A 12741-nucleotide genomic window follows, 5' to 3' on the forward strand; every position below is an offset into this window, starting at 1 on the left:
ATTAAAAAATACACCATTCTTAGTTTCATTGTTTATTCTTGATTTTTTTCTTCTTCTCAAGAGCAAAGCATGTTACTCTTAAAAAAAAAAAAAACGCTAGCTGGTTTCAAAATTGCAAGGAAGAAGGGGATAGAGTGTTTTTATATTCTTGTTCTCACTTGACACCTTTCGCTGAGTTCCTTCCATATAAACCTTGCTCATTTGAATGTTTTAAATTTGAGTTGCGTTTGGGGGATTTTCTCCTCCCCCACTGAGAAAATGTCTGCACACTTTTCTGGTCCTAAACTCACAACGCAAAAAACACAATTTACAGCAGTATTCCCACCACTTGGCTCTCGCACACGCTCCTTTTCCAGTAGTCTAGAAAAATCCTGTTTTCTTCCGTTTTGTGTTTTATTGTTTGATTATAATCCCTAAGCGATGAACAACTCACTTAAGAGTTCGTAAGAAGAGGCAAAAGCAAAGAAGCATTTAAGCACAATAAAAGATATAGTTTCATAATAATTCGTAGTTTTCAAAACATCCATCTTCAGATGTCCACAAGGAGTAAATAATGTAAAACAAGTTGACTGCTATCCAGCAATAATTATGCAACACGGGGGATACGACGACAACTCATACAGTTCGTCACTACTTCAATAGTTAATGTTCAATTTCTATACGGTTTTTTTCCCTTTAAAAGTTTTGCAGAGTTTTCTTTTAGTTGTTTTTCCACTTAATACGTCCACAATACTAAAACACATGAGTCTTTTCCAGAAGTTTTGGGAGTTTTTTTTCCAATTAGGTACGACAAAAATACAGACTAAACGATCTTTAATAATTTTTTCGAAACTTCACAAGTTGAAAGATGCTTCATGATGACTAAATTGCACCACACACTCGGGGTTGCAGAAATCTTTGGAGTTCTATCCCTTCAAGACAACTTCTTGGATCCATAAGAGATTAAGACATAATCCTAGATCCAGATGCGCAATCCATGAGATTAGAGACATGCCATCCTGCAGATCTTGCTTGATCCAATCTGATCCAATCCAAGCATGAGGCGCATCACCAGAAGCAGTTTAGTTCCTGTGCTGGGCTCTGCGATCACGTCCAGACGGCTGACGTAGAAAAGAAAAACAACCGAGGATCAGAATCAGATAAACGCCATTAAAATGTATTCATACTACAGGCCTGTATGCTTTGTTTTTGAAAGGGCAAGGGCACCAAGGCATCATGATCTTCTGTAGGCATATTGCTAAAAATACAAAATCCTTTTAAATATTAAGAATGTGTACAGGTATATGTACCAGTTTGTATTTGAATCTTTCATGGGATGTTTCCTTTAGACTATCAACAACTTATGCATCACCAATTTGTTTTTAAATTGGACAAGGATCACAAAATGAATCCGTCCTCTTGCCTTTTTAGCTAAATTTCCCATTAAGATTTTTGAAAGCTTGAGATCAGACATCCTTGTTTGGGTTTCCACATTAAGCAGGTGATTTGCTGATAAAATACGCCAGTGCTTTTTGCTTTGCACTTTACATAATGCAAGGACAGACGAGTACAATCATGTTGAGTAGATATTGGCATGAAACAGCTTAGTGTGTGTCTAAGGTTTCAAGGGCTAGTTAAAATTATAATGAGGATAAATTTGTGATCTATTTTTGTTCAGCTGTGCTCATAAGATGCTGCTTTGAAGTTAGCAATGATATCTTTGCTGGACTATTTCCACTTTTATTATGTTAATTAGGACGTGGTGAGGAAATCATTTGATATGGTCATTCAACTCAACTCGTAATGACAAGAACAGAATGGAGACCAGCATCAGTGACAAACTGACAGCAAGCAGGGATCAATTACATGGATCTGCTTACCATGTACTTCTACGCTTACAGAGCCCTATACAGGACAGTCTATGGGCGGTAAGCGCAGAATTCTGCAGTAAGCAGAGCCATGAAATTGGGCCCATTTGAAGATGGAATTTATGATAAGACAACAATAAGCTTGTTAACTGTACCTTACGAGCTGTGTCTTCTTCCTGACGCTTCTCATAGTGCCCAAAGTCGTCAAAAATTGACGTAGTGTGACGGTACGCGTGGATGATCTTCAAGACCTGACGCCCTTTATCCAGCGGCACTTCTTGGGTGTCGCGAGAGTTTGTCACGGGTTTATTATCGTTGTTTTCCAGACGGATATGTCGCAGCTGGCTATTCGGTACATCCTTGACGTAGACCCAGCGCACATCAAAGCGCCCTTTCCATTTATCCTGCATCCAGACACCCGTATTGACATTGTAGTCCACCACTGACATCATCTCTGCCACGCCGCAGAAGTGTCCGCTGCCGTTAACGCTGTACAGGAGATAGATGGGTCCCTTGGTGGTACGCTCACGGAATGCACTGTCCAGGCGCTTGTTGCCATGCTCCGTGCTGCACCAAATGCCATACTTGATAGCACGGTGGATATCGTCCTCCGAGTAACTCTTGATGATGAACATGCGCGAGTTTTTGATGTCCAGACTGAAACTGTTAGGATTGTAGGTGTTTGCAGAGTGCAGCTTGTCCAGTACAGGGCTGGGTTGACTGGGCTGTGGAGCAGCCCCGCCCATAGCTTGGCCAACTGAGATGGCACTGATTCCAGACGCACCACTGCTACCATTAGCTGCACTCCCACTGTTCCCACCGCCGCTGGAACGATTAGCATAACTGTTGCTGTTCCCTTGGGTGTTGCTGCCGCTCCAGCGCTGCTGCATTTGCTGGTGTTGATTGGGTGGGTTGCCGCCGTGGTTCCTTTGCTGCTGCTGTGATTGTTGAGGCGCACGGTTTTGGTGTTGTTGCTGCTGCTGTTGCTGTTGCTGCTGCTGCTGCCCAGATGGTCCACTCTGCTGCCCCTGTCCATGTTCCTGCTGCTTGTTTGACTGTCCTCCTTGTCCTTGTCCTTGCCCATGGGATTGGGTTTGGGGTGGCTGCTGCACCTGAGGTTGCTGTACAACAGAAGCTGCAGTAGTGGTGGCCGGCTTAGCTCCCTGTTTATCATTCCCATTCCAAGTTCCAATGGTCATGGTTTGTTTCATGGGTGGGAGCTGAGTCGGTACCGGGGCATGGGATCCAGTTTTGGTTTTCATTTTAGGTTGGGGTTTGGCCGGTTTGCTGGCAATGGCTGCCCAAGATACAGGTTTAGCAGCAGTCACTGGGGCCGAGGCAGGGGGAGGGGGAGCCTGTTGCGCCATTGATGATGTAGTAACTTGCTGTCCACGCACCATTTCCTGCTCTGACCGCATACCATGAGTGTTCTGGGTCATCACCCCACCAATGGCATTCTGCTTATCGCCCGCTGCTCCAATATTCAGTCCGGACATTCCCTGTTCCACAGCTTTCATCCCATGAGCTTTACCATCATGCCCATCCAGTCCGTTAATTCCCTGATACCCCCGCTGCCCCCCTGGTGCCACCTGTTGTTGGGAGGCATTGGGATAACGAGCGTAATCATAGTAAGAAGTCCCCTGCGCTGCCGGTTGGCTACGCGAGGTCACCTGTTGTGGCTGTTGTCCCTGCGGCCCAGGAGCAGAGCTGTTACTCCATGAGCCGGTCATAAAGTCAGCATTCCCTGGAAAGAAGTTCAACCCTTGGTTCAGGTATGGCGGAGTCGTACCCGGCTGGTTGTAGTAGTTCTCCGCAGCATAGTTGTTGTCGTAGGTACCATAGTTAAAGTTGTTGAAATCCCCTCCAGTGGACCAGGTGGTCTCGCTACCAGGCATGGAGTATTGGAAGGAGTATGATGGATAGTAGCTCGGCAAGTAATCCTGTGCAGGCGCCATATTGGGAGCCGTGTATCCCTGAGAGAGATGATGAGCCATTGGAGAAAAAAAATGAAATAATAAATTAATATTGTTTCAAATTTTTTAGAAAAGCAAGGTTTGCTTTCAAGATTTAGTACAAATAAAGCCCATCCCAGGCCAATATGGCTCCTCAGGTGTATGTTTAACCTTATATCTGGTTTCCTTGGCATTAAACAGCCGAGAATGTTTGTATACTCCCTGGACAGGATGCCATTCCATCACAGGTTACTTCTAAGCTCTCACCAGTACGTTGTACCTACATGTAGGTGGAGAGAAGCTTTGATAAAGTGCCCTGCTCAAGGACCCAGGGCATGAAATTTACACTGGACCACCGGCCCGAGGCCTGTCTTGTCAATTTCTTTATCATGAAGTCTCTTTGAAATATGTTGGGTATTGAATCGATGAGATCTTTTTTGTTGTGCTTGTTCCAAATCTACATGTAGCTCGAATGTGAAACTGTGTACATACATTTTGATGCCAGTCTTACAAGCTGTCTGGTCCAGTAAAAGTTTTTAGCTACAACTTCCAAGAGTCTTGTGGATTTGTCCCCAAATTCAAAGCCCTGCTAAGTCTATCACCCTAGACCGACCAGCCATAACACCCCACTTGCTTTCAAAGTTAACAATTGCTGCACTGCCCAGTTCATAAAATATTTATATTTTCATTCAATGTCTTGAATTAAAATGCACTGCAAGTTTTTTGTAATCTGCATACTGTATGTAGACCTACTGTAATTGTGACTGACCACCAGTGACCATGCTAATCATGGCATCTGAACTCCTCTAGTTTGGTTGGTTTGTTAGGTCAACAAGTCTATTCTGTGTGTTTAATCATGGAGAAATTGCCAACCCCCAAAGTTAATCACACTGTTTTCACTGCTAGCCCCTGTCAAACAGATAATTAACCAAAACACAAAAGAGACGGGGTAAAAACATCCCCAGCAAACTACTACATGTATGGTTCTCATAATTTCAAATTAATGGTCCCAACAAAAGGTAATTAGCTAGAGTCCAGGGGTCAACATCACGTAAGATCGATCGTAACAGTGTATCAATCTTAATTGCTAAGCAAAGCGTGCTGTCACACGTCACTATGGGCAATATTGACAACCCTTCTAAAAATGAATCTTAGAGAGGAAATCAAGGGCCACGCCGAAGGCATTTTTCTTAAGGGAATTTGTGTGATTTACCAAAGAAATGACTAAAGTGATTGTTTTCATATAAAAAATTACAAGAATATAAAACTCTTTGTTTCCCCATGTTTCCCATAGTTCTGTTTCTCTGACATGTAATCCTGTTCAACTGGCCGAGTAAAATAGCGTTATACCTTCATCACCTGGCAAACTTGGCAGCAATTATGTTTTAAATATTGTTTTTATCAACACATTTTTGAAACCTCATTTCAATACACAAAGTTGTAGATGGTTGACATTTTTGGCAAAAAACTAAAACCAAGTGAGACCAGTTTACACTCCACTGTGAGTTAAGGTCAAAACTATATCGTATTGCTGGAATGTTTCCAATAAGACAACGACAGCGAGCCAGGTCAGTAATCAGTTGATATGTAGAAAACAACTGTGTGGTTTTTAAAATGTGTACAACTTCACAATTTAGGCATAGGCCTATATGTTTACACCTTCAAGTTCGGATTCAGGCAAGAAGTAACACTCACTGTTACCGGGAAAAATGTGACAAGCAAAGCACAGTATAAAAATGTGACAATCAAAGCACAGTATGACTGAGTCATTAAAGAATATTTCCACCTTTAACCATATCGGACAAGTATTAAACATTTATAACAATGGATGCAACACAATAACAATGAATGCTACACATTGATACAATAGTGCAATCAATGTCTCATAAAGTATTCACAAATCAGTTATTCATTCTTTGCTGGCCAAGAATTTAATTACCATATAAAGGAGTTAAAGAACACTTACAAATGTATGATGAATGTAATGTAAATATACACGGTACATGTGCATCAACACTTTAATGTACATGTGCATTTATACATGAATACAAATACTGCATGTACAATGTATGTGAACAATTAGCATTCACACTTGTGTACAAAATGTAGCGAGGATTATGTTTTATTACCTTCTTGTTTTTCTCATGGTTGTTAACTACGTATAGAATCTTTCAACAAAAATTAGATAAAAGCTTTACTTTAAATACCAAGCTTATAAATGTAAAAAAAAAAAAATCTTGTTAGGGCAAATAATTATGTTGAGTTCTGAGGTTCATGGGTTCTGAGTTCTAATGTTTTTTTGCTTATCACAATTATTTCGTTTATGCTTTGCACATTTCATGTGCTGAACATTTTTACCGAATTAGCCCTTCAATGAATCCCATATTATTCAACAGTGTCCCTGTAACAAACTGCATACACATGAATGGAGCCCTGCAAACGATCCATGCCAGTACAAAAGCTATAATGCCATCCAGTATTGATCTTATGGCAGTCAGCAGTTCACCGCTCTGTCCTAATTCATTTGATAGTTGTTTGTTTTTAAGGCGCTTGACGGATCAATTTCTTTCTTTTTTTAATTTGCCCAGGTCAGCTGCTGAAATTCGCTCTCCTTGCTTATGGATCTTGGATACCTGATGGTGTTTATTTGTTCTACACTACACTGTACAAGTGCATGTACAAAACACTGTACATGTACTTGCGTTAAAGTATGGAGGACCAAGCTCATAAAAGACTGGTAAAGGCCTGTATCATGCTGTGTTTTTGAAAGGGCAGGGGCACCTTAGTAAAAGAGGAAATTGTACATTGCCAGGGGCACCAAGGCAATGACCAGGGGTAGGCCTAACCCGGGGGCATGGAGGCAATTGCCTTCGTCGCCTCTCTGAAGTATCAGGCCTGCTGGGTTTTTGTGTAGATAGAATTTGTATTCCGTGAAGAGTGAACAGTTTTGTTTGAAAAAAATACAATCATATCTAATCTTAACATTAACTCCATTTAAATCCATGTGAGTACCAAGTGAGACAAGAGACAAATTATTGGCACACATACAAAATGTACATTTTATATGTATTGTAAACCATGTAATGAACAACTCTACATTGTACTTGTACTCAATTTGAAAGAACTCGTTCTCAACCAGGCCATACTCTGACCAACTCCTATTCCGATTAACTGGCCAAATCGTAATCTGACCAACTCAAACTCCGATCCAACTTGTCTGCATTCTATTTTCACAAAACTTAAGAAGAATTTCAAATTTGAAAAAATTATGATCCCTGCCCAGTTCTATAATACAAACTACTTGTTTAGTTGGAAAGAAATTATTCTTCATGATTTGGTTCTAAATGTACTCTTTTAGTTATCTGGTTGAAATCAAAGCAATTGAGGAAGTTCACCAACCACAAATCCTGTTCATTGTATAACTTGCACAACAAACACAAACAAAGACTACAAAGTTCCTGTGTACACCAGTGAATAGTTAACAAAGCCTAACCACATGTACAATACACTTGTACACCTTACAAGCATGGCACTACAAGATACATGTACATACATAGAAGGAAAATCAGTGGACTGGACGTTCGTTTGGTAAAGATTGAAAATGAATACTTTGGTACCCTGTAATAAACTTCTCACTTCCCAATCCTCCAAAACTGAATCCTGGTTTTGATCGAGTTTGATGTAACTCTTCTTGGAAAATGCAAATATTATGCAATTTAGATTATATTTTTCTTGGGTAAAAGCCACACACATGTAAAATAGTGTAACATTATACAGTACATGTATATGATTTACTCAAATGTCATGTGTCTGTGAGCAGATGGCCTCTACAATGTTTGTGAATTTGGACTGTTTATTCTACATCACTGGAACTTTTTGGAAGGTACACAAATTCACCAAAAGACTATTATAAAGTACGTTGAACATTTACTACTAACTCACAATAAACTAGGCTTGCATGGGCAGAGCCATCGCACAATTCTTCCATACAAGTTTGAAAAACTTGATTGGTGGCATATTGCGCCGTCGCACGTAGTAAACAATTTCATGGTGCTATGTAAAAGGAGTAGACCTCATAATTCAAAAACCTAGTCCCACATACCTTGCAGGAAATACTGTACGTTTCAGCACTTTGAGACGTCCTTCGGGTGTATAAAGCGCTATATAAATATTGACTATTATTATTATTATATTATGTTTTTGTTTACCTCCTAGTATTTTCATAGAGCCCTTCGTGAACTGAAAATGGCATTACCCCGGCCATATCAGTGTGCATATTCCAGGCAGAACCTGTTTTAGTGATGACAGATAATATCCCTTTAATCTGGGGATGTGACAATCAAACAATCGTGTGTTTATTTACAAAATGTACATGTTTTCCCATCTCGACTAAACACATGCAGTCAATATCTTCAGGTCAGCCCAACCTATCATAATGTATTGTTTCTCATCTTGTTTGGACTCCAAACAGGGCTGAGACTCATAACAACATTGACACGCACTCATCAACAGAGGGTCGATTCAGAATTGTGAAAAGACAATTAGATTCACCGAAGGACACCTGCTACGTGTACATTAGTCAATTGAGTTACCTGCTACCCTTGTACACACCTTAGTCAATACATGTACAGTGTGTATGCCAGTCCAGTGAAACAGCAAGCTAATTAAGCCTCTTGTCAATAAATTATTGTCCTAACGATCTTATGGAAAATCTATGTTGTGTAAGGGAAACACCTTTACAGTGTATATTTTGTCAACATGCCAAATGTAATATCAATAACCTTTGGATAACATCATGGTCAGGTATTGTGCAACATCATTTTAATATCCACTATGATCAACATTATATTTTTGTAATATGAATACATGTTGAAAAACAGATCCATGTGTTAGTTTTGCAATGAGCAATAAGCAACAGTTGGCGAGAGTGATGTGTTGATGAGCACGAGGTTATAGATTTGCATAAAATATAACCAGAACGAGGTTGAGATTAGAGTAGACTCAACGACGCTTCTTTCAACCCTGGACATTTGAGCTGTGTGTTTCCACACTCACCTACGTATGCATGGAACATGGAGAATAGAGCCAAATTGAAGCCCTTTCCGAAACCACAGTTTTCGCCTTGGTCTCTGGTTCAGGCTCCATTAGTTATTTAGAAAAAGTGTGCATTTGGTACGGGTTAGTTTATGGTAGACGGAAGTCAAAGCCGGAACCAGAGTCACAATTTTGAAAAGGGCCTACAAAATCGCAAGTGAAATGTTACACGTTGCAACACAGCTGCTGGTTTCTGGATGCTAAAAAGGAGTACTTTTAGCACTAACTAAATGTATTTTGCTGGCACAACTGATTCTGAACAGCCATTCAGATGGCACACTCGTTGCAGGTATGCATAAAAACTACTGCGCCATCCTCCCAAGCAATGTAAATCTGGGCTTGTTTACTTTCTACCAAAATAAAGTGAGGAGGCTTGGTCTATGCTTCCAGTGCCTGGAGCGTGGTTAGTCTCGACAAAGTGCGTTGCATCCCCCCAACGATCGCAGATAATATAAATAGAGACCCGGTAACCTGCACAACAGAGCGTGGATTCGTAATTGGAGACCTATCTGTGGTTATAGGTATCTGCGCCCCTCACGAATATCTGAAATATCTGAAACTTAAATCGTGGTTTCATCTAGCAAAAACTGTCCACAGATGTTAGGATATGTACAAAGAATCCACCCAGGCTTAGTGTTGTCAGCATTACCATAGTGATTTGCATTGTGAATATTGTGACATCACACTTTGCTTAGCAGTTGAGATTGATTCCCACTTGAGATCAATCTTGGTTCTTTGCAAAACAAAACCCAGGAGGACTTGTAATGTTGGTTTGTGCTACAGGTGTACGTGCTGGAGTCATAAATCTAAAGCTAGCTATTCAATTTAAACAAAAAGTAACTCAAATATAAACAATTCTTTGATATTACCAAGTTAAATATTGTATTTATTTGATCCAACAGTGGATATATCCGCCATTTGCAGGTAAGACAAAATTAGACAAACATCAATTGTTATTTGATATAACAAACACTTGCTTTAAATACCAAATGTACCCCTGGTAATAGTTTCAAATACCAACCTGGTTGGCTTGACTGTTCTGCACGTATCGCTCAAAATCTTCATCGGAAACTCCTTCTTTTGTGTTCACCGGACCATTTTGAACTGCAAAACAGAAACAATTGACATTTTTTAAAAGATGAAACCGACTTCAAGAACCTTCACAAACTATTTTATAAAAGCCCATTGACAAGGCATGCAGTGTCCAATAAGCCATTTGCGAGTTTGATTTGAATAATATATTGTACTACATTGTACAATGAATTGCTTAGTCACAATGTACCGCTTACATTTGAATATTTAATTCCTCAGACTAACAGAGACAGCTAGTTGCATTTGAATATTTAATTCCTCAGACTAACAGAGACAGCTAGTTGCTATGTTAAATGGTTCAGGGCAAGCCTTTGCTGCATAGCAACCTCCAGATGAGCAAACCCTGGTACCACCATTGTGCCATACACATCCGTTCAGAACTGTGTATGGGTGTTCATCGTCTCTTATGTAACTACGCAAAAGCTTGCCCCTATGTCATGTTACAAAGCAAATTGTCTCGAAAGTCCCAGGAATTGAAATTTAAGTTGTAACCTGTGATCAAGCACATCATTGTACCAGACAATAATAAAATCGAACAAGCAAATATATGTTATGGCAAGATAAAAGGGACAGCTCTCTAAATTGGAGGGTTACGATTATGAAAACGTACAGGGAAGAAATTCTCAGTAAATTATTCTAGGAAAAGTTTCTGTATGGCGCCACCATTTTTTCATTCAATATGAAATAATTATATAGTATCTAATTTACCTCATTTAATGAGATATCCCTTTTTGTAAAAATGATAGTTGCGATAATCGTAACCCTCCATCCTCCCGACGGTCGGAGACCGGAGGGTTACGACACAAGACCGATATTATCGGTGTAACTAGCAGTTTTGACCAGTTTTTGCCAGACTCGTGATCAGATTCGTCCTTTTTTTCCACTTTCCAAAATCATGACAGACATTCTAAACACATGGAGTTGATCTTTATTGTATGACAACGTCATCTGGAACCCTTAAAACAACATCATGAAAATCTTTGGCAGAAAAACGACAAAAACTTACCAAAAGACTGACCGAATATATCCATAATCCATAGCGGGCCCAACTAGTGATTTTGAACGTCGCACTTGCTTGGCAACAACCAATCAGCGTGACCCAACCAAACACGCACGATGTTCATACAGTACATGTACATGTGCATGTACATGCCTGCATGCTGCGCACTCGGTGCGGGGGATCGGTGCTTACACACACAGGCGGTGAGTTTGCAAGCTGGAATGGCCGATACGCATACGACAGCCATGGCTCGATCGTCCAGATGCGTGTTTGGTTGGGTCACGCTGATTGGTTGTTGCCAAGCAAGTGCGACGTTCAAAATCACTAGTTGGGCCCGCTATATTCGGTCTTTTGGTAAGTTTTTGTCGTTTTTTCTGCCAAATATTTTCATGATGTTGTTTTAAGGGTTCCAGATGACGTTGTCATACAATAAAGATCAACTCCATGTGTTTAGAATGTCTGTCATGATTTTGGAAAGTGGAAAAAAAGGACGAATCTGATCATGAGTCTGGCAAAAACTGGTCAAAACTGCTAGTTACACCGATAATATCAGTCTTGTGTCGTAACCCTCCGGTCTCCGACCGTCGGGAGGATGGAGGGTTACGATTATCGCAACTATAAAAATGAGTGAAAAGGTGGTGGCACCATACGGAAAGTTATCCATTCATTACAACAAAACTTTGGCTCACGTCACCAGCAAATACCATGCAAAATAAAATTTAAATTGAATGAAATCTGCTTTTAACAAAAAAATTAAGAAAGTTACTACTTCATTCATTCATCTGTTCATGACTGATGAGTGATGAGCATGACATACATCTAATTCTAAACCCTTGCTTGACGGTCAGGTTATGAATATGATTAACACAACTAATGAACTACAGCAACCCTTTCTCAATGCAACAATGTGTTTACTAAAAGTTATGACATCTTATTAAGTCTCCGACTTAAACAATAAAAAAAAGGTAATTGTGTTCGGTCAGTTTTTACAAACATCAATAAAAAATCACTTCTTACCTTGAGCCCTTTGCGATTTCGGCTTCTGCAAATACCCAAGCATATCCATGGAACAAAGAAAAGGGAGAAAAGGAGAAACACACGTTAGAAATAAGAAGATTTTCGTATCAACACGATGGCGGAAGTGAACAGCATGCACACACACACAAGCGCCATTGGGGTGACGAGTGCGCCGTGTGCATGGATGTATGTACGGGCTGTTTTCAAGGTTGACAACGACAAACGCCAATGGATGCGGGAGAATGTCGTTCGATTAAAATTTGCCACACTGACCTGGTCGACCCCAGCAGACATCGCCCGATTTAGTCCCGAATATATCCAAGTCAAACTTTATAAAGGCCAAAAGCTGGCAGTTCAGTTCTCACAGCAAGGGATGTCGGTTTTTCTAGCACTGTAAACGCTCTCCAAAGTCAGTAATTTGTCCACAAAATTGGGGAGGCTTCGGTTCGTGAAATACTGATTTCCTCGCGAAACAATGGCGGAGTTGCACATGCGCTGAAAGGAGCCTCGGTCCCGCTTTTATCTTCACTCACGTGACAGTGCAACGTCAGCAAGTTTGGAATGTATGATTAACTGGTACCTTGTAAGTGCTGTTATGAAAACGTTGTAGAAATGTTTAGAAACCAGCGAAATATTCCCAAACAATCAATTAGAAAAAAATAATAAGGCGTATCGCCACCACATGCTTAATCTAATTATTTTATTCCTCAATGATTTCACAAAAGAAAAAGAAGTTCCT

The 12741-nt window shown here is 40.3% G+C and overlaps 1 protein-coding gene across 1 annotated transcript; it reads right to left on the reverse strand.

The window, feature by feature from the left end:
• Nucleotides 1-42: 42 nt before the first annotated feature.
• On the reverse strand, nucleotides 43-12502 carry LOC117300709 (YTH domain-containing family protein 3-like). The gene is made up of 5 exons (XM_033784462.1): nucleotides 12276-12502; nucleotides 12003-12027; nucleotides 9915-9997; nucleotides 2003-3820; nucleotides 43-1100 (listed from the first exon to the last, which is right to left on the reverse strand). The coding sequence occupies exons 1-5, from the start codon at nucleotides 12294-12296 to the stop codon at nucleotides 1062-1064; spliced, it is 1986 nt and encodes a 661-aa protein (XP_033640353.1). The 5' UTR covers nucleotides 12297-12502; the 3' UTR covers nucleotides 43-1061.
• Between the last annotated feature and the right edge of the window lie 239 nt (nucleotides 12503-12741).

Source organism: Asterias rubens, chromosome 16, assembly GCF_902459465.1.
Source record: "Asterias rubens chromosome 16, eAstRub1.3, whole genome shotgun sequence".
NCBI lineage: Eukaryota > Metazoa > Echinodermata > Asteroidea > Forcipulatida > Asteriidae > Asterias > Asterias rubens.

What these genes read in the sequence shown, in the direction of transcription:
- LOC117300709 (XM_033784462.1), bottom strand. Translation starts at nt 12,296, where the DNA reads ATGTCTGCTGGGGTCGACCAG. An exon ending in TGTCTGCTGGGGTCGACCAG is followed by an intron (nt 12,028 to 12,275) that starts GTCAGTGTGGCA and finishes GGGTATTTGCAG; the next exon opens with AAGCCGAAATCGCAAAGGGC. An exon ending in AGAACAGTCAAGCCAACCAG is followed by an intron (nt 3,821 to 9,914) that starts GTTGGTATTTGA and finishes CATCTCTCTCAG; the next exon opens with GGATACACGGCTCCCAATAT.